This window comes from Cetorhinus maximus, chromosome 8 (genome assembly GCF_964194155.1).
Source record: "Cetorhinus maximus chromosome 8, sCetMax3.hap1.1, whole genome shotgun sequence".
In the NCBI taxonomy this organism is placed as follows: Eukaryota; Metazoa; Chordata; class Chondrichthyes; order Lamniformes; family Cetorhinidae; genus Cetorhinus; species Cetorhinus maximus.
Genome location: NC_135886.1, coordinates 49,129,813 through 49,147,861, shown reverse-complemented (window position 1 = coordinate 49,147,861; position 18,049 = coordinate 49,129,813). Strand labels below are relative to the sequence as shown.

General features: G+C 48.9%; 1 protein-coding gene across 4 annotated transcripts in view; it reads left to right on the top strand.

Annotated features, from left to right (window-relative positions):
• The window catches only part of LOC144683280 (tubby protein homolog), a 122,733-nt gene extending 105,203 nt beyond the window's left edge, over window positions 1-17,530 (top strand). For all 4 annotated transcript variants that reach the window (XM_078546226.1, XM_078546225.1, XM_078546224.1 and 1 more), the window contains one exon: window positions 17,009-17,530. In XM_078546226.1, coding sequence (XP_078402352.1) covers window positions 17,009-17,142 — 134 coding nt within the window. In that variant the 3' untranslated portion in view covers window positions 17,143-17,530. The remainder of the gene's footprint in view (window positions 1-17,008) is intronic.
• The last annotated feature ends 519 nt before the right edge of the window (window positions 17,531-18,049 follow it).

Genomic DNA, 18,049 nt, shown 5'->3' with positions numbered 1-18,049 from the left:
TTTAAGGAGCATCTCACAGTCAGTATCTCTCCTCTGTGACCCTTGGGAGGGTCTCACATTCAGTGTCTCTCCTCTGTGTATTTAGGGAGCGTCTCACAGTCAGTATCTCTCCTCTGTGTGTTTTTGGGAGGGTCTCACAGTCAGTGTCTCTCCTCTGTGTCTTTAAGGAGGGTCTCACAGTCAGTATCTCTCCTCTGTGTCTTTAAGGAAGGTCTCACAGTCAGTGTCTCTCATCTGTGTCTTTAAGGAAGGTCTCACAGTCCGTGTCTCTCCTCTGTGTCTTTAAGGAGGGTCTCACAGTCAGTGTCTCTCCTCTGTGACTTTAAGGAGCGTCTCACAGTCAGTGTCTCTCCCCTGTGTCTGTAAGGAGGGTCTCACAGTCAGTATGTCTCCTCTGTGTCTTTAAGGAGCATCTCACAGTCAATAACTCTCCTCTGTGTCTTTACGGGGGGTCTCACACTCAGTGTCTCTGCTCTCTGTCTTTAGGGAGCGTCTCACAGTCAGTGCCTCTCCTCTGTGTCTTTAGATAGCGTCTCACAGTCAGTGTCCCTCCTCTGTGTCTTTAGGGAGCGTCTCTCAGTCAGTGTCTCTCCTCTGTGTCTTTAGGAAGCCTCTCACAGTCAGTTTCTCTCCTCTGTGTCATTCAGGCGGGTCTCTCAGTCAGTGTCTCTCCTCTGTGTCTTTAGGGAGCGTCTCACATTCAGTGTCTCTCCTCTGTGTCTTTAGGGAGGGTCTCACAGTCAGTGTCTCTCCTCTGTGTCTTTAGATAGCGTCTCACAGTCAGTGTCCCTCCTCTGTATCTTTAGCGAGCGTCTCACATTCAGTGTCTCTCCTCTGTGTCTTTAGGGAGCGTCTCACAGTCAGTATCCCTCCTCTGTGTCTTTAGGGAGCGTCTCACAGTCAGTGTCTCTCCTCTGTGACTTTAGGGAGCGTCTCACAGTCAGTGTCTCTCCTCTGTGTCTTTAAGGAGCGTCTCACAGTCAGTATCTCTCCTCTGTGACCCTTGGGAGGGTCTCACAGTCAGTGTCTCTCCTCTGTGTCTTTAGGGAGCGTCTCACAGTCAGTATCTCTCCTCTGTGTGTTTTTGGGAGGGTCTCACAGTCAGTGTCTCTCCTCTGTGTCTTTAAGGAGCGTCTCACAGTCAGTATCTCTCCTCTGTGTCTTCAAGGAGGGTCTCACAGTCAATGTCTCTCCTCTGTGTCTTTAGGGAGGGTCTCACAGTCAGTGTCTCTCCTCTGTTTCTTCAAGGAGGGTCTCACAGTCAGTATCTCTCCTCTGTGTCTTCAAGGAGAGTTTCACAGTCAGTGTCTCTCCTCTGTGGCTTAAAAGAGGGTCTCACAGTCAGTGTCACTCCTCTGTGACTGTAAGGAGGGTTTCACAGTCAGTATGTCTCCTCTGTGACTTTAAAGAGCATCTCACAGTCAATGTCTCTCCATTGTGTCTTTACGGGGGGTCTCACAGTCCCTGCTCTCTGCTCTCTGTCTTTAGGGAGCGTCTCACAATCAGTGGCGCTCCTCTGTGTCTTTAGATAGCGTCTCACAGTCAGTGTCCCTCCTCTGTGTCTTTAGGGAGTGTCTCACAGTCAGTTTCTCTCCTCTGTGTCTTTCAGGCAGGTCTCACAGTCACTGTCTCTCCTCTGTGTCTTTCGATAGCGTCTCACAGTCAGTGTCCCTCCTCTGTGCCTTTAAGTAGAGTTTCACAGTCAGTGTCTCTCCTCTGTATCTTTAGAGAACGTCTCACAGTCACTGTCTCTCCTCTGTGTCTTTAGGGAGGGTCTCACAGTCAGTTTCCCTCCTCTGTGTCCTTAGGGAGCGTCTCATAGTCACTGTTTCTCCTCTGTGACTATAAGTAGAGTTTCACAGTCAGTGTCTCTCCTCTGTGTCTTTAGGGAGCGTCTCACAGTTAGTATCTCTCCTCTGACTTTCAGGAGGGTCTCACAGTCAATGTCTCTCCTCTGTGTCTTTAGGGAGCGTCTCATAGTCAGTGTCTCTCCTCTGTGTCCTTAGGGAGCGTCTCATAGTCACTGTCTCTCCTCTGTGCCTTTAAGTAGAGTTTCACAGTCAGTGTCTCTCCTCTGTATCTTTAGAGAACGTCTCATAGTCACTGTCTCTCCTCTGTGTCTTTAGGGAGGGTCTCACAGTCAGTGTCTCTCCTCTGTGTCCTTAGGGGGCGTCTCATAGTCACTGTTTCTCCTCTGTGACTATAAGTAGAGTTTCAACGTCAGTGTCTCTCCTCTGTGTCTTTAGGGAGTGTCTCACAGTCAGTGTCTTTCCTCTGTGTCTGTAAGGAGCGTCTCACAGTCAGGGTCCCTCCTCTGTGTCTTTAAGGATCGTCTCACAGCCAGTATCTCTCCTCTGTGTCTTTAGGGAGCGTCTCACAGTCAGTGTCTCTCCTCTGTGTCTTTCATGAGCGTCTCACAATCAGTGTCTCTCCTCTGTGTCTTTAGGGAGTGTCTCACAGTCAGTGTCTCTCCTCTGTGTCTTTAGATAGCGTCTCACAGTCAGTGTCCCTCCTCTGTGTCTTTAGATAGCGTCTCACAGTCAGTGTCCCTCCTCTGTCTCTTTAGGGAGCGTCTTACAGTCAGTATCTCTCCTGTGTGTCTTTTGGTAGGGTCTCACAGTCAGTGTCTCTCCTCTGTGTCTTTAGGGAGCGTCTCACATTCAGTGTCTCTCCGCTGTGTCTTTCGGGAGCGTCTCACAGTCAGTGCCTCTCCTCTGTGTCTTTCAGGAGCGTAACACGGTCAGTCTCTCTCATCTGTGTCTTTCGGGAGCGCCTCACAGTCAGTGTCTCTCCTCTGTGTCTTTAAGGAAGGTCTCACAGTCAGTGTCTCTCCTCTGTGTCTTTAAGGAGCGTCTCTCAGTCAGTGTCTCTCCTCTGTGTCTTTAGAGAACGTCTCACAGTCACTGTCTCTCCTCTGTGTCTTTAGGGAGCGTCTCACAGTCAGTGTCTCTCCTCTGTGTCTTTCATGAGCGTCTCACAATCAGTGTCTCTCCTCTGTGTCTTTAGGGAGTGTCTCACAGTCAGTGTCTCTCCTCTGTGTCTTTCGATAGCATCTCACAGTCAGTGTCCCTCCTCTGTGTCTTTAGATAGCGTCTCACAGTCAGTGTCCCTCCTCTGTCTCTTTAGGGAGCGTCTTACAGTCAGTATCTCTCCTGTGTGTCTTTTGGTAGGGTCTCACAGTCAGTGTCTCTCCTCTGTGTCTTTAGGGAGCGTCTCACATTCAGTGTCTCTCCGCTGTGTCTTTCGGGAGCGTCTCACAGTCAGTGCCTCTCCTCTGTGTCTTTCAGGAGCGTAACACGGTCAGTCTCTCTCATCTGTGTCTTTCGGGAGCGCCTCACAGTCAGTGTCTCTCCTCTGTGTCTTTAAGGAAGGTCTCACAGTCAGTGTCTCTCCTCTGTGTCTTTAAGGAGCGTCTCTCAGTCAGTGTCTCTCCTCTGTGTCTTTAGAGAACGTCTCACAGTCACTGTCTCTCCTCTGTGTCTTTAGGGAGCGTCTCACAGTCAGTGTCTCTCCTCTGTGTCCTTAGGGAGCGTCTCATAGTCACTGTCTCTCCTCTGTGCCTTTAAGTAGAGTTTCACAGTCAGTGTCTCTCCTCTGTGTCTTTAGGGAGCGTCTCACAGTTAGTATCTATCCTCTGTGTCTTTCAGGAGGGTCTCACAGTCAATGTCTCTCCTCTGTATCTTTAGGGAGCGTCTCACAGTCAGTTTCTCTCCTCTGTGTATTTAAGGAGTGTCTCACAGTCAGTGTCTCTCCTCTGTGTCTTTAGGGAGCGTCTCACAGTCAGTGTCTCTCCTCTGTGTCTTCAAGGAGTGTCTCACAGTCAATGTATCTTCTCTGTGTCTTTAAGGAGCGTCTCACAGTTAGTATCTCTCCTCTGTGTCTTCAAGGAGGGTCTCACAGTCACTGTCTCTCCTCTGTGTCTTTACGGAGCATCCCACAGTCAGTATCTCTCCTCTGTGTCTTCAAGGAGCGCCTCACAGTCAGTGTCTCTCCTCTGTGACCTTTCAAAGGGTCTCACATTCAGTGTCTCTCCTCTGTGTCTTTAGGGAGCGTCTCACAGTCAGTGTCTCTCCTCTGTGTCTTCAAGGAGTGTCTCACAGTCAGTGTATCTTCTCTGTGTCTTTAAGGAGCGTCTCACAGTTAGTATCTCTCCTCTGTCTTCAAGGAGGGTCTCACAGTCACTGTCTCTCCTCTGTGTCTTTACGGAGCGTCCCACAGTCAGTATCTCTCCTCTGTGTCTTCAAGGAGCGTCTCACAGTCAGTGTCTCTCCTCTGTGTCTTTAGATAGCGTCTCAAAGTCACTGTCTCTCCTCTGTGTCTTTAAGGAGCGTCTCACACTCAGTGCCTCTCCTCTGAGTCTTTAAGAAGGGTCTCACAGTAAGTGTGTCTCCTCTGTGTCTTTAAGGAGCATCTCACAGCCAATGTCTCTCCTCTGTTTCTTTCAGGACGGTCTCACAGTCAGTGCCTCTGCTCTCTGTCTTTAGGGAGCGTCTCGCAATCACTGCCTCTCCTCTGTGTCTTTAGATAGCATCTCACAGTCAGTGTCCCTCCTCTGTGTCTTTAGGGAGCGTCTCAGAGTCAGTTTCTCTCCTCTGTGTCTTTCAGGAGGGTCTCACAGTCAGTTTCTCTCCTCTGTGTCTTTCAGGAGTGTCTCACAGTCAGTTTCTCTCCTCTGAGTCTTTAGGGAGGGTTTCACAGTCAGTGTCTCTCCGCTGTGTCTTTAGATAGCGTCTCACACTCAGTATCCCTCCTCTGTGTCTTTAGGGGGTGTTTAGTGTCATTTAGTGTCTGTCCTCTGTGTCTTTAGGGAGCGTCTCACATTCAGTGTCTCTCCACTGTGTCTTTAGGGTGCGTCTCACAGTGAGTGTCTCTCCTCTGTGTCTTTCAGGAGGGTCTTACAGTCAGTGTCTCTCCTCTGTGTCTTTAGGGAGCGTCTCACAATCAGTGTCTATCCTCTGTGTCTTTCATGAGCGTCTCACAATCAATGTCTCTCCTCTGTGGCTTTAGGGAGCGTCTCACAGTCAGAGCCGCTCCTCTGTGTCTTTAAGGAGCGTCTTACAGTCAGTATCTCTCCTCTGTGCCTTTCAGGAGGGTCTCACGGTCAGTGTATCTCCTCTGTGCATTTTGGGAGCGTCTCACAGTCAGTGTCTCTCATCTGTGTCTTTCGGGGGCGTTTCAAAGTCAGTGCCTCTCCTCTGTGTCTTTAGGGAGTGTCTAACAGTCAGTATCTCTCCTCTGTGTCTTCAAGGAGGCTCTCACAATCAGCGTCTCTCCTCTGTGACTTTAAGAAGCATCTCACAGTCAGTATCTCTCCTCTGTGTCTTTAGGGAGGGTCTCACAGTCAGTGCCTTTCCTCTGTGTCTTTAAGGAGCGTCTCACAATCAATGTCTCTCCTCTGTGTCTTTAGATAGCGTCTCACAGTCAGTGTCCCTCCTCTGTGTCTTTAGGGAGCGTCTCACATTTAGTGTCTCTCCTGTGTCTTTAGGTATCGTCTCACAGTCAGTTTCTCTCCTCTGTGTCTTTAGATAGCGTCTCACAGTCAGTGTCCCTCCTCTGTGTCTTTAGGGAGCGTCTCACATTTAGTGTCTCTCCTCTGTGTCTTTTAGGAGGGTCTCACAGTCAGTGTCTCTCCTCTGTGTCTTTAGGGAGCATCTCACGTTCAGTGTCTCTCCTCTGTGCCTTTTGGGAGGGTCTCATAGTCAGTGCCCCTCGTCTGTGTCTTTCAGGAGGGTCTCACATTCAGTGTCTCTCCTCTGTGTCCTCAGGGAGCATCTCACAGTCAGTGTGTCTCCTCTGTGTCTTTCAGGAGCGTCTCACAGTCAATGTCTCTCCTCTGAGTCTTTAGGGAGCGTCTTACAGTCAGTGTTTCTCCTCTGTGTCTTTAGGGAGCATCTTACAGTCTGTATCTCTCCTCTGTGTCTTTCAGGAGAGTCTCACGATCAGTCTCTCTCATCTGTGTCTATCGGGGGCGTCTCAAAGTCAGTGCCTCTCCTCTGTGTCGTTAGATGCGTCATACAGTCAGTATCTCTCCTCTGTGTCTTCAAGGAGGGTCTCACTGTCAGTGTCTCTGCTCTGTGTCTTTAGGGAGCGTCTCACAGTCGTTGTCTCTCCTCTGTGACCTTTGGGAGGGTCTCACATTCAGTGTCTCTCCTCTGAGTCTTCAAGGAGGGTCTCACAATCAGTGTATCTTCTCTGTGTCTTTAAGGAGCGTCTCACAGTCAGTATCTCTCCTCTGTGTCTTCAAGAAGGGTCTCACAGTCACTGTCTCTCCTCTGTATCTTTAAGGAGCGTCTCACGGTCAGTATCTCTCCTCTGTGTCTTCATGGAGGGTCTCACAGTCAGTGTCTCTCCTCTGTGTCTTTAAGGAGCATCTCACGGTCAATGTCTCTCCTCTCTGTCTTTAGGGAGCGTCTCACAGTCAGTGCCTCTCCTCTCTGTCTTTAGATAGCGTCCGACAGTCACTGTTTCTCCTCTGTGTCATTAATGAGCATCTCACAGTCAATGTCTCTACTCTGTGTTTTAGGGAGCGTCTCACAGTGAGTGTCTCTCCTCCGTGTCTTCAGGGAGGGTCTCACAGGCAGTGTATCTCCTCTGTGTCTTTAAGGAGCATCTCACAGTCAGTATCTCGCCTCTGTGTATTCAAGGAGAGTCTCACAGTCAGCGTCTCTCCTCTGTGTCTTTAAGGAGGGTCTCACAGTCAGTGTCTCTCCACTGTGTCTTTAAGGAGGGTCTCACAGTAAGTGTGTCTCCTCTGTGTCTTTACGGAGCGTCCCACAGTCAGTATCTCTCCTCTGTGTCTTCAAGGAGCGTCTCACAGTCAGTGTCTCTCCTCTGTGTCTTTAGGGAGCTTCTCACAGTCAGTGTCTCTCCTCTGTGTCTTTAAGGAGGGTCTCACAGTCAGTGTCTCTCCTCTGTGTCTTTAAGGAGGGTCTCACAGTCAGTTTCTCTCCTCTGTGTCTTTAGGGAGGGTCTCACAGTCAGTGTCTCTCATCTGTGTCTTTAAGGAGCATCTCACAGTCAGTATCTCTCCTCTGTGACCCTTGGGAGGGTCTCACATTCAGTGTCTCTCCTCTGTGTCTTTAAGGAGGGTCTCACAGTCAGTATCTCTCCTCTGTGTCTTTAAGGAAGGTATCACAGTCAGTGTCTCTCATCTGTGTCTTTAAGGAAGGTCTCACAGTCCGTGTCTCTCCTCTGTGTCTTTAAGGAGGGTCTCACAGTCAGTGTCTCTCCTCTGTGACTTTAAGGAGCGTCTCACAGTCAGTGTCTCTCCCCTGTGTCTTCAAGGAGGGTCTCACAGTCAATGTCTCTCCTCTGTGGCTTTAAGGAGGGTCTCATAGTCAGTGTCTCTCCTCTGTGTCTGTAAGGAGGGTCTCACAGTCAGTATGTCTCCTCTGTGTCTTTAAGGAGCGTCTCACAGTCAATGACTCTCCTCTGTGTCTTTACGGGGGGTCTCACACTCAGTGTCTCTGCTCTCTGTCTTTAGGGAGCGTCTCACAGTCAGTGCCTCTCCTCTGTGTCTTTAGATAGCGTCTCACAGTCAGTGTCTCTCCTCTGTGTCTTTAGGGAGCGTCTCTCAGTCAGTGTCTCTCCTCTGTGTCTTTAGGAAGCCTCTCACAGTCAGTTTCTCTCCTCTGTGTCATTCAGGCGGGTCTCTCAGTCAGTGTCTCTCCTCTGTGTCTTTAGGGAGCGTCTCACATTCAGTGTCTCTCCTCTGTGTCTTTAGGGAGGGTCTCACAGTCAGTGTCTCTCCTCTGTGTCTTTAGATAGCGTCTCACAGTCAGTGTCCCTCCTCTGTATCTTTAGCGAGCGTCTCACAGTCAGTGTCTCTCCTCTGTGTCTTTAGGGAGCGTCTCACAGTCATTATCCCTCCTCTGTGTCTTTAGCGAGCGTCTCACAGTCAGTGTCTCTCCTCTGTGACTTTAAGGAGCGTCTCACAGTATCTCTCCTCTGTGACCCTTGGGAGGGTCTCACAGTCAGTATCTCTCCTCTGTGTCTTTAGGGAGCGTCTCACAGTCAGTATCTCTCCTCTGTGTGTTTTTGGGAGGTTCTCACAGTCAGTGTCTCTCCACTGTGTCTTTAAGGAGCGTCTCACAGTCAGTATCTCTCCTCTGTGTCTTCAAGGAGGGTCTCACAGTCAATGTCTTTCCTCTGTGTCTTTAGGGAGCGTCTCACAGTCAGTGTCTCTCCTCTGTTTCTTCAAGGAGGGTCTCACAGTCAGTATCTCTCCTCTGTGTCTTCAAGGAGAGTTTCACAGTCAGTGTCTCTCCTCTGTGGCTTAAAAGAGGGTCTCACAGTCAGTGTCTCTCCTCTGTGACTGTAAGGAGGGTTTCACAGTCAGTATGTCTCCTCTGTGACTTTAAAGAGCATCTCACAGTCAATGTCTCTCCACTGTGTCTTTACGGAGGATCTCACAGTCAGTGTCTCTGCTCTGTGTCTTTAGGGAGCGTCTCACAGTCAGTGGCGCTCCTCTGTGTCTTTAGATAGCGTCTCACAGTCAGTGTCCCTCCTCTGTGTCTTTAGGGAGTGTCTCACAGTCAGTTTCTCTCCTCTGTGTCTTTCAGGCGGGTCTCACAGTCACTGTCTCTCCTCTGTGTCTTTAGATAGCGTCTCACAGTCAGTGTCCCTCCTCTGTGTCTTTATGGAGGGTCTCACAGTCAGTGTCTCTCCTCTGTGTCTTTAAGGAGCGTCTCACAGTCAATATCTCTCCTCTGTCTCTCCTCTGTGTCTTTAGGGAGCGCCTCACAGTCAGTTTCCCTCCTCTGTGTCTTTAGGGATCGTCTCACAGTCAGTGTCTCTTCTCTGTGCCTTTAAGGAAGGTCTCACAGTCAGTGTCTTTCCTTGTGTCTTTAAGGAGTGTCTCTCAGTCAGTGTCTCTCCTCTGTGTCTCTAAGGAGAGTCTCACAATCAGTGTCTCTCCTCTGTGTCTTTAGAGAACGTCTCACAGTCACTGTATCTCCTCTGTGTCTTTAGGGAACGTCTCACAGTCAGTGTCTCTCCTCTGTGTCCTTAGGGAGCGTCTCATAGTCACTGTCTCTCCTCTGTGCCTTTAAGTAGAGTTTCACAGTCAGTGTCTCTCCTCTGTATCTTTAGAGAACGTCTCACAGTCACTGTCTCTCCTCTGTGTCTTTAGGGAGGGTCTCACAGTCAGTGTCTCTCCTCTGTGTCCTTAGGGAGCGTCTCATAGTCACTGTTTCTCCTCTGTGACTATAAGTAGAGTTTCACAGTCAGTGTCTCTCCTCTGTGTCTTTAGGCAGCGTCTCACAGTTAGTATCTCTCCTCTGACTTTCAGGAGCGTCTCACAGTCAATGTCTCTCCTCTGTGTCTTTAGGGAGCTTCTCACAGTCAGTGTCTCTCCTCTGTGTCTTTAAGGAGGGTCTCACAGTCAGTGTCTCTCCTCTGTGTCTTTAAGGAGGGTCTCACAGTCAGTTTCTCTCCTCTGTGTCTTTAGGGAGGGTCTCACAGTCAGTGTCTCTCATCTGTGTCTTTAAGGAGCATCTCACAGTCAGTATCTCTCCTCTGTGACCCTTGGGAGGGTCTCACATTCAGTGTCTCTCCTCTGTGTATTTAGGGAGCGTCTCACAGTCAGTATCTCTCCTCTGTGTGTTTTTGGGAGGGTCTCACAGTCAGTGTCTCTCCTCTGTGTCTTTAAGGAGGGTCTCACAGTCAGTATCTCTCCTCTGTGTCTTTAAGGAAGGTCTCACAGTCAGTGTCTCTCATCTGTGTCTTTAAGGAAGGTCTCACAGTCCGTGTCTCTCCTCTGTGTCTTTAAGGAGGGTCTCACAGTCAGTGTCTCTCCTCTGTGACTTTAAGGAGCGTCTCACAGTCAGTGTCTCTCCCCTGTGTCTTCAAGGAGGGTCTCACAGTCAATGTCTCTCCTCTGTGGCTTTAAGGAGGGTCTCATAGTCAGTGTCTCTCCTCTGTGTCTGTAAGGAGGGTCTCACAGTCAGTATGTCTCCTCTGTGTCTTTAAGGAGCGTCTCACAGTCAATGACTCTCCTCTGTGTCTTTACGGGGGGTCTCACACTCAGTGTCTCTGCTCTCTGTCTTTAGGGAGCGTCTCACAGTCAGTGCCTCTCCTCTGTGTCTTTAGATAGCGTCTCACAGTCAGTGTCCCTCCTCTGTGTCTTTAGGGAGCGTCTCTCAGTCAGTGTCTCTCCTCTGTGTCTTTAGGAAGCCTCTCACAGTCAGTTTCTCTCCTCTGTGTCATTCAGGCGGGTCTCTCAGTCAGTGTCTCTCCTCTGTGTCTTTAGGGAGCGGCTCACATTCAGTGTCTCTCCTCTGTGTCTTTAGGGAGGGTCTCACAGTCAGTGTCTCTCCTCTGTGTCTTTAGATAGCGTCTCACAGTCAGTGTCTCTCCTCTGTGTCCTTAGGGAGCGTCTCATAGTCACTGTCTCTCCTCTGTGCCTTTAAGTAGAGTTTCACAGTCAGTGTCTCTCCTCTGTATCTTTAGAGAACGTCTCACAGTCACTGTCTCTCCTCTGTGTCTTTAGGGAGGGTCTCACAGTCAGTGTCTCTCCTCTGTGTCCTTAGGGAGCGTCTCATAGTCACTGTTTCTCCTCTGTGACTATAAGTAGAGTTTCACAGTCAGTGTCCCCCTCTGTGTCTTTAGGGAGTGTCTCACAGTCAGTGTCTTTCCTCTGTGTCTGTAAGGAGCGTCTCACAGTCAGGGTCCCTCCTCTGTGTCTTTAAGGATCGTCTCACAGCCAGTATCTCTCCTCTGTGTCTTTAGGGAGCGTCTCACAGTCAGTGTCTCTCCTCTGTGTCTTTCATGAGCGTCTCACAATCAGTGTCTCTCCTCTGTGTCTTTAGGGAGTGTCTCACAGTCAGTGTCTCTCCTCTATGTCTTTAGATAACGTCTCACAGTCAGTGTCCCTCCTCTGTCTCTTTAGGGAGCGTCTTACAGTCAGTATCTCTCCTGTGTGTCTTTTGGTAGGGTCTCACAGTCAGTGTCTCTCCTCTGTGTCTTTAGGGAGCGTCTCACATTCAGTGTCTCTCCGCTGTGTCTTTCGGGAGCGTCTCACAGTCAGTGCCTCTCCTCTGTGTCTTTCAGGAGCGTAACACGGTCAGTCTCTCTCATCTGTGTCTTTCGGGGGCGTCTCAAAGTCAGTGCCTCTCCTCTGTGTCTTTAGGGAGTGTCTTACAGTCAGTATCTCTCCTCTGTGTCTTCAAGGAGGCTCTCACAATCAGCGTCTCTCCTCTGTGACTTTAAGAAGCATCTCACAGTCAGTATCTCTCCTCTGTGTCTTTAGGGAGGGTCTCACAGTCAGTGTCTTTCCTCTGTGTCTTTAAGGAGTGTCTCACAATCAATGTCTCTCCACTGTGTCTTTAGATAGCGTCTCACAGTCAGTGTCCCTCCTCTGTGTCTTTAGGGAGCGTCTCACATTTAGTTTCTCTCCTCTGTGTCTTTTAGGAGGGTCTCACAGTCAGTGTCTCTCCTCTGTGTCTTTAGGGAAGGTCTCATAGTCAGTGCCCCTCGTCTGTGTTTTTCAGGAGGGTCTCACATTCAGTGTCTCTCCTCTGTGTCCTTAGGGAGCGTCTCACAGTCAGTGTGTCTCCTCTGTGTCTTTCAGGAGCGTCTCACAGTCAATGTCTCTCCTCTGAGTCTTTAGGGAGCGTCTTACAGTCAGTGTTTCTCCCCTGTGTCTTTAGGGAGCATCTTACAGTCTGTATCTCTCCTCTGTGTCTTTCAGGAGAGTCTCACGGTCAGTCTCTCTCATCTGTGTCTATCGGGGGCGTCTCAAAGTCAGTGCCTCTCCTCTGTGTCGTTAGGGAGCGTCATACAGTCAGTATCTCTCCTCTGTGTCTTCAAGGAGGGTCTCACTGTCAGTGTCTCTGCTCTGTGTCTTTAGGGAGCGTCTCACAGTCGTTGTCTCTCCTCTGTGACCTTTGGGAAGGTCTCACATTCAGTGTCTCTCCTCTGAGTCTTCAAGGAGGGTCTCACAATCAGTGTATCTTCTCTGTGTCTTTAAGGAGCGTCTCACAGTCAGTATCTCTCCTCTGTGTCTTCAAGAAGGGTCTCACAGTTACTGTCTCTCCTCTGTATCTTTAAGGAGCATCTCACGGTCAGTATCTCTCCTCTGTGTCTTCATGGAGGGTCTCACAGTCAGTGTCTCTCCTCTCTGTCTTTAGGGAGCGTCTCACAGTCAGTGCCTCTCCTCTGTGTCTTTAGATAGCGTCCAACAGTCACTGTTTCTCCTCTGTGTCATTAATGAGCATCTCACAGTCAATGTCTCTACTCTGTGTTTTAGGGAGCGTCTCACAGTCAGTGTCTCTCCTCCGTGTCTTCAGGGAGGGTTTCACAGGCAGTGTATCTCCTCTGTGTCTTTAAGGAGCATCTCACAGTCAGTATCTCGCCTCTGTGTATTCAAGGAGAGTCTCACAGTCAGCGTCTCTCCTCTGTGTCTTTAAGGAGGGTCTCACAGTCAGTGTCTCTCCACTGTGTCTTTAAGGAGGGTCTCACAGTAAGTGTGTCTCCTCTGTGTCTTTACGGAGCGTCCCACAGTCAATATCTCTCCTCTGTGTCTTCAAGGAGCGTCTCACAGTCAGTGTCTCTCCTCTGTGTCTTTAGGGAGCGTCTCACAGTCAGTGTCTCTGCTCTCTGTCTTTAGGGAGCGTCTCACAGTCAGTGCCTCTCATCTGTGTCTTTAGATAGCATCTCACAGTCAGTGTGCCTCCTCTGTGCCTTTAGGGAGCTTCTCACAGTCAGTGTCTCTCCTCTGTGTCTTTAGGGAGCGTCTCACAGTCAGTTTCTCTCCTCTGTGTCTTTTAGGAGGGTCTCACAGTCAGTGTCTCTCCTCTGTCTCTTTAGGGAGCGTCTCACATTCAGTGTCTCTCTACTGTGTCTTTCTGGAGGGTCTCACAGTCAGTATCTCTCCTCTGTGTCTTCATGGAGGGTCACACAGTCAGTGTCTCTGCTCTGTGTCTTCAAGGAGCATCTCACGGTCAATGTCTCTCCTCCCTGTCTTTAGGGAGCGTCTCACAGTCAGTGCCTCTCCTCTGTCTCTTTAGGGAGGTTCTCACAGTCAGTGTCTCTCCTCTGTGTCTTTTGGGAGGGTCTCACAATCAGTGTCTCTCCTCTGTGTCTTTAGATAGCGTCTGACAGTCAGTGTCTCTCCTCTGTGTCTTTAATGAGCATCTCACAGTCAATGTCTCTACTCTGTGTTTTAGGGAGCGTCTCACAGTCAGTATCTCTCCTCCATGTCTTCAAGGAGGGTCTCACAGGCAGTGTATCTCCTCTGTGTCTTTAAGGAGCGTCTGACAGTCAGTATCTCTCCTCTGTGTCTTCAAGGGGTCTCACAGTCACTGTCTCTCCTCTGTGTCTTTAAGGAGCGTCTCACAGTCAATGTCTCTCCTCTGTGTCTTTAAGGAGCACCTCACAGTCAATGTCTCTCCTCTGTGTTTTTAGGGAGCATCTTACAGTCAGTGTATCTGCTCTGTGTCTTTAAGTAGCATCTCACAGTCAGTGTCTCTCCTCTGTGTCTTTTGGGAGGGTCTCACAGTCAGTGTCTCTCCTCTGTCTCTTTAGGGAGTATCTTACAGTCAGTATCTCCTCTGTGTCTTTAGGTAGCGTCTCACAGTCAGTTTTCCTCCTCTGTGTCTTTTAGGAGCGTCTCACAGTCAGTGTCTCTCCTCTGTGTTTTTCAGGAGGGTCTCACAGTCAGTGTCTCTCCTCTGTGCATTTAGGGAGCCTCTCACAGTCAGTGCCTCTCCTCTGTGTATTTAGGGAGCCTCTCACAGTCAGTGTCTCTCCTCTTTGTCTTTCAGGAGCGTCTCACAGTCAGTGTCTCTCCTCTGTGTCTTCATGGAGGGTCACTCAGTCAGTGTCTCTCCACTGTGTCTTTAAGGAGCGTCTCACAGTCATTATCTCTCCTCTGTGTCTTCATGGAGGGTTTCACAGTCATTGTCTCTCCTCTGTGTCTTCAAGGAGGGTCTCACAGTCAGTATCTCTCCTCTGTGTCTTTAAGGAGGGCCTCACAGTCAGTGTCTCTCCTCGGTTTCTTTAGGGACCGTCTCACAGTCAGTGTCTCTCCTCTGTGTCTTTAGGGAGCGTCTCACAGTTAGTGTCTCTCCTCTGTGTCTTTTGGGAGCATCTCACAGTAAGTGTCTTTCCTCTGTGTCTTTAGGGAGCGTCTCACAGTCAGTGTCTCTCCTCTATGTTTTTAGGGAGCGTCTCACATTCAGTATCTCTCCTCTGTGTCTTTAGGGAGCATCTCACATTCAGTATCTCTCCTCTGTGTCTTTAGGGAGCATCTCACAGTCAGTGTCTCTCCTCTGTGTCTTTTGGGAGCATCTCACAGTAAGTGTCTTTCCTCTGTGTCTTTAAGGAGCGTCTCACAGTCATTATCTCTCCTCTGTGTCTTCATGGAGGGTTTCACAGTCATTGTCTCTCCTCTGTGTCTTCAAGGAGGGTCTCACAGTCAGTATCTCTCCTCTGTGTCTTTAAGGAGGGCCTCACAGTCAGTGTCTCTCCTCTGTTTCTTTAGGGACCGTCTCACAGTCAGTGTCTCTCCTCTGTGTCTTTAGGGAGCGTCTCACAGTTAGTGTCTCTCCTCTGTGTCTTTTGGGAGCATCTCACAGTAAGTGTCTTTCCTCTGTGTCTTTAGGGAGCGTCTCACAGTCAGTGTCTCTCCTCTGTTTTTAGCGAGTGTCTCACATTCAGTATCTCTCCTCTGTGTCTTTAGGGAGCATCTCACAGTCAGTGTCTCTCCTCTATGTCTTTTGGGAGCATCTCACAGTAAGTGTCTTTCCTCTGTGTCTTTAGGGAGCGTCTCACAGTCAGTGTCTCTCCTCTATGTTTTTAGGGAGCGTCTCACATTCAGTATCTCTCCTCTGTGTCTTTAGGGAGCATCTCACATTCAGTATCTCTCCTCTGTGTCTTTAGGGAGCATCTCACAGTCAGTGTCTCTCCTCTGTGTCTTTAGGGAGCATCTTATAGTCAGTATCTCTCCTCTGTCTCTTTCAGGAGCGTCTCACAGTTAGTGTCTCACCTCTGTGTCTTTAGGGAGCCTCTCACAGTCAGTGTCTTTCCCTCCAATGAGTCTGAGAGTTCAGTGATGTGCATCCTTTTTAAAAATTCATTCTCAGGAAGTGGGCATCGCTGGCAAGGCCAGCATTTATTGCCCATTCATAATTACCCATAAAAAGTTGTGGTGAGCCCTTTTCTTGAACCACTGGGAGTGGTTTGATGAAACTGAATGGCTTGCGAGGCTACTTCAGAGGGCAGTTATGAGTCAACGGCATTGTTATAGACTGGAGTCACACATAGGCCAAGGCTGGGTAAGGACGGCAGATTTCCTTCCCTAAAGGACATTAGCAAACCAATTGGGTTTTTACAATAACCTTGAAGCTTCATAGTCACTGTCATTGATACCAATATTGCACCTTAACTGGGTTCAAAATTCTCAAACAGCTGTTCCAGGACCTGGACTCACTTTTACCAGATTATCAGTCTGTGACATAGCCACTGCAAGATAGTTCCTGAACATTAATGCTGATTCCATTACCCTCACACCATTGCTACACAGTGCTTTGGTAAAATGAGGTATCCACATGACACTTCACTCATATTTCACCCATCTTTCATTTCTCAAATTAGCCAGATAGCCCACAGATCTTTCAGGTCCCTTCCCCAATGTTGGAACTTTGCCTGTGTTTGGGTGGGATTAGGTTCCAATTGGAATCACCAGCGAAATGAGGAGAAGACTGTTTCAGGAATTACTGGATGGTGCCAGACACGATTCTTGGTCGGTTGGCCTGAGTTGGAAGTGGCATTGGAACCAGACAATTGCCCTTAAAGGAGGAAGGGGAGAATAAAAAGCAGCTTGAGATCCTGCCCCCGATCCCTCACTCCTGCTGGCAAGTTGCCATTACAACACATTGGGCAAGGACATCACCAGGCTCAGCTGTGGTTCTGCCCCCATGGTCTAACAGCTGATGAAACCCGTTGGCTAGGCTCACAGGTTTGATACCGGAAAGGCTTCCCATAGCCAAGTCGCAGGATACATCTGGCCTGTCAATTATGGAAGTGGGGGTATAGGGGGTGGAGATGGGAGTGGGCAGGAATGGGATGGTGATAGAGGGGATGGATGATAGTAGAGGGGATGGGGATGGGTGTAGGGGATGCAATGGGAGTGTAGGGGTGGGACGGTGGTAGAGAGGGTGGGTGAAGGCTTGCCAACACTGGTCACACTCCTGAAGGTCTCGTCACATGACAGCTTAACTCCAATCACTCCACCCCCACTCTCCCGCCATTGGTCACCCAACATGTCCATCCTCATGGGGCACTGCATTCCATACCAATTAGTTATCCAATTAGATGCTCCTTGACTCAGTGAAGCAGCCTTTTTGTCCAATCCCTGGTACTTGTATAATTAATAAATGGAATGATGCCCAAAAAGGTTAAAAGAAAACACCCAATGTATTTTTGTATGGATCTGGGATTTTTTTTTTGGGTCTTCCCCAGGCTATTCATAGCAGCATCCAGGAGATTAATCTTTATTCCTGGAAAAACCAGGACAATCCTGGAGGTTTGGAAACGAGGGAGGGCAAGAGAATTGTGAATGAAATGATTTTTTTTATTATTTATTCGTTCATAGGATGTGTGCTTCACTGGCTAGGCCAGCATTTATTGCCCATCCCTAATTGCCTTTGAGAAGGTGGTGGTGAGCTGCCTTCTTGAACTGCTGCAGTCCATGTGGTGTAGGTACACCCACAGTGCTGTTTGGGAGGGAGTTCCAGGATTTTGACCCAGCGACAGTGAAGGAACGGCGATATATTTCCAAGTCAGGATGGTGAGTGACTTGGAGGAGAACTTCCAGGTGGTGGTGTTCCCATCTATCTGCTGCCCTTGTCCTTTCAGGTGGTAAAGGTTGTGTGGAAGGTGCTGTCGAAGGAGCACTACGTAATGGGATGGGGATGTGGCCAGTTTAAAAACTGTTCCCTTCAGGCTTGAATGCATTGTCTAGTGGTGTGAAGCCCGCCTCAGCTTCTCTCTCCTCCCTCCCTTGCAGTTGACTACATTGTGATGCAGTTTGGTCGTGTGGCAGATGATGCATTCACCATGGATTACAGCTACCCGATGTGCGCTGTCCAGGCCTTCGCCATCGCCCTCTCCAGCTTTGATGGGAAATTGGCGTGTGAATGACGTGTACGGATCATCTCCTGCCCCTCCATCCGTCTTTGTTACTGAAGTGCGCTTTACTTAAGATGAACGACTAGTGTTAGAATAAAGAGACGACAGAAGTGGAAAGCATGTCTGCATTATGTTCTCAAGGACAAACCTGGGCAGTAGGGCTGGGAACAAAAGGAATACATGTCTCTGTGATCAAACTGTGCAATTGGAGATCACCGTTTCCAAAATGGATGCAGAAAGCTCTCCAAATGGGAGGAGGCATTTTCTTTTTTTGCATTTTGTGTTGTATTAACTTGGCTGGGGTTGGAGGATGATGTTTTTAGTTTATGACACCATTCTTTAAATGTCTGTTCCTAATTCTCCTCTCAGCAGGAGAATTAAATAGAAATATCTATGAGGATGTTGGGTGCCTGTAGGTTTTATGCTGTGTAAACCATTTTCTGATTCATTAAAGTTGGAATACGAGAGAGATGCAGAGACCAGCTTTGAAATGCTGAATTCCAGAAGTTTAACTTTCTCTGACTAACCTGTTTAAAATCTCTTCATGCATTATTTTAAAATAACACACCGTGATATTTTAAAATAATGCATTATAGCCAGTGTTCTGCACCACCTGCTATATCACCAGTGTGTTTTGGTGGAGTAATTGCTCCATATTAACTGAAATTGTGGAGTTACAGGCAACCCTTTCCACAACACCCCCCCCACCCCCCCCTCCCCACTGAAATAAATGGAGCCTCTTTGGTTGCACACCTTCCCAGCAGTGACATTGGAACAGATCCTAGGGGAGGGAGAGATATACAAACCCACGGGCTTCATGAGGCAATATAAAGCGGGTTATTATAATATCAGAGTCCCTTCAAGGTAGAGGCGGAGGGTACAATCAGAGTAAAAATTGTACCCGTTTGAGTTTTCCCTT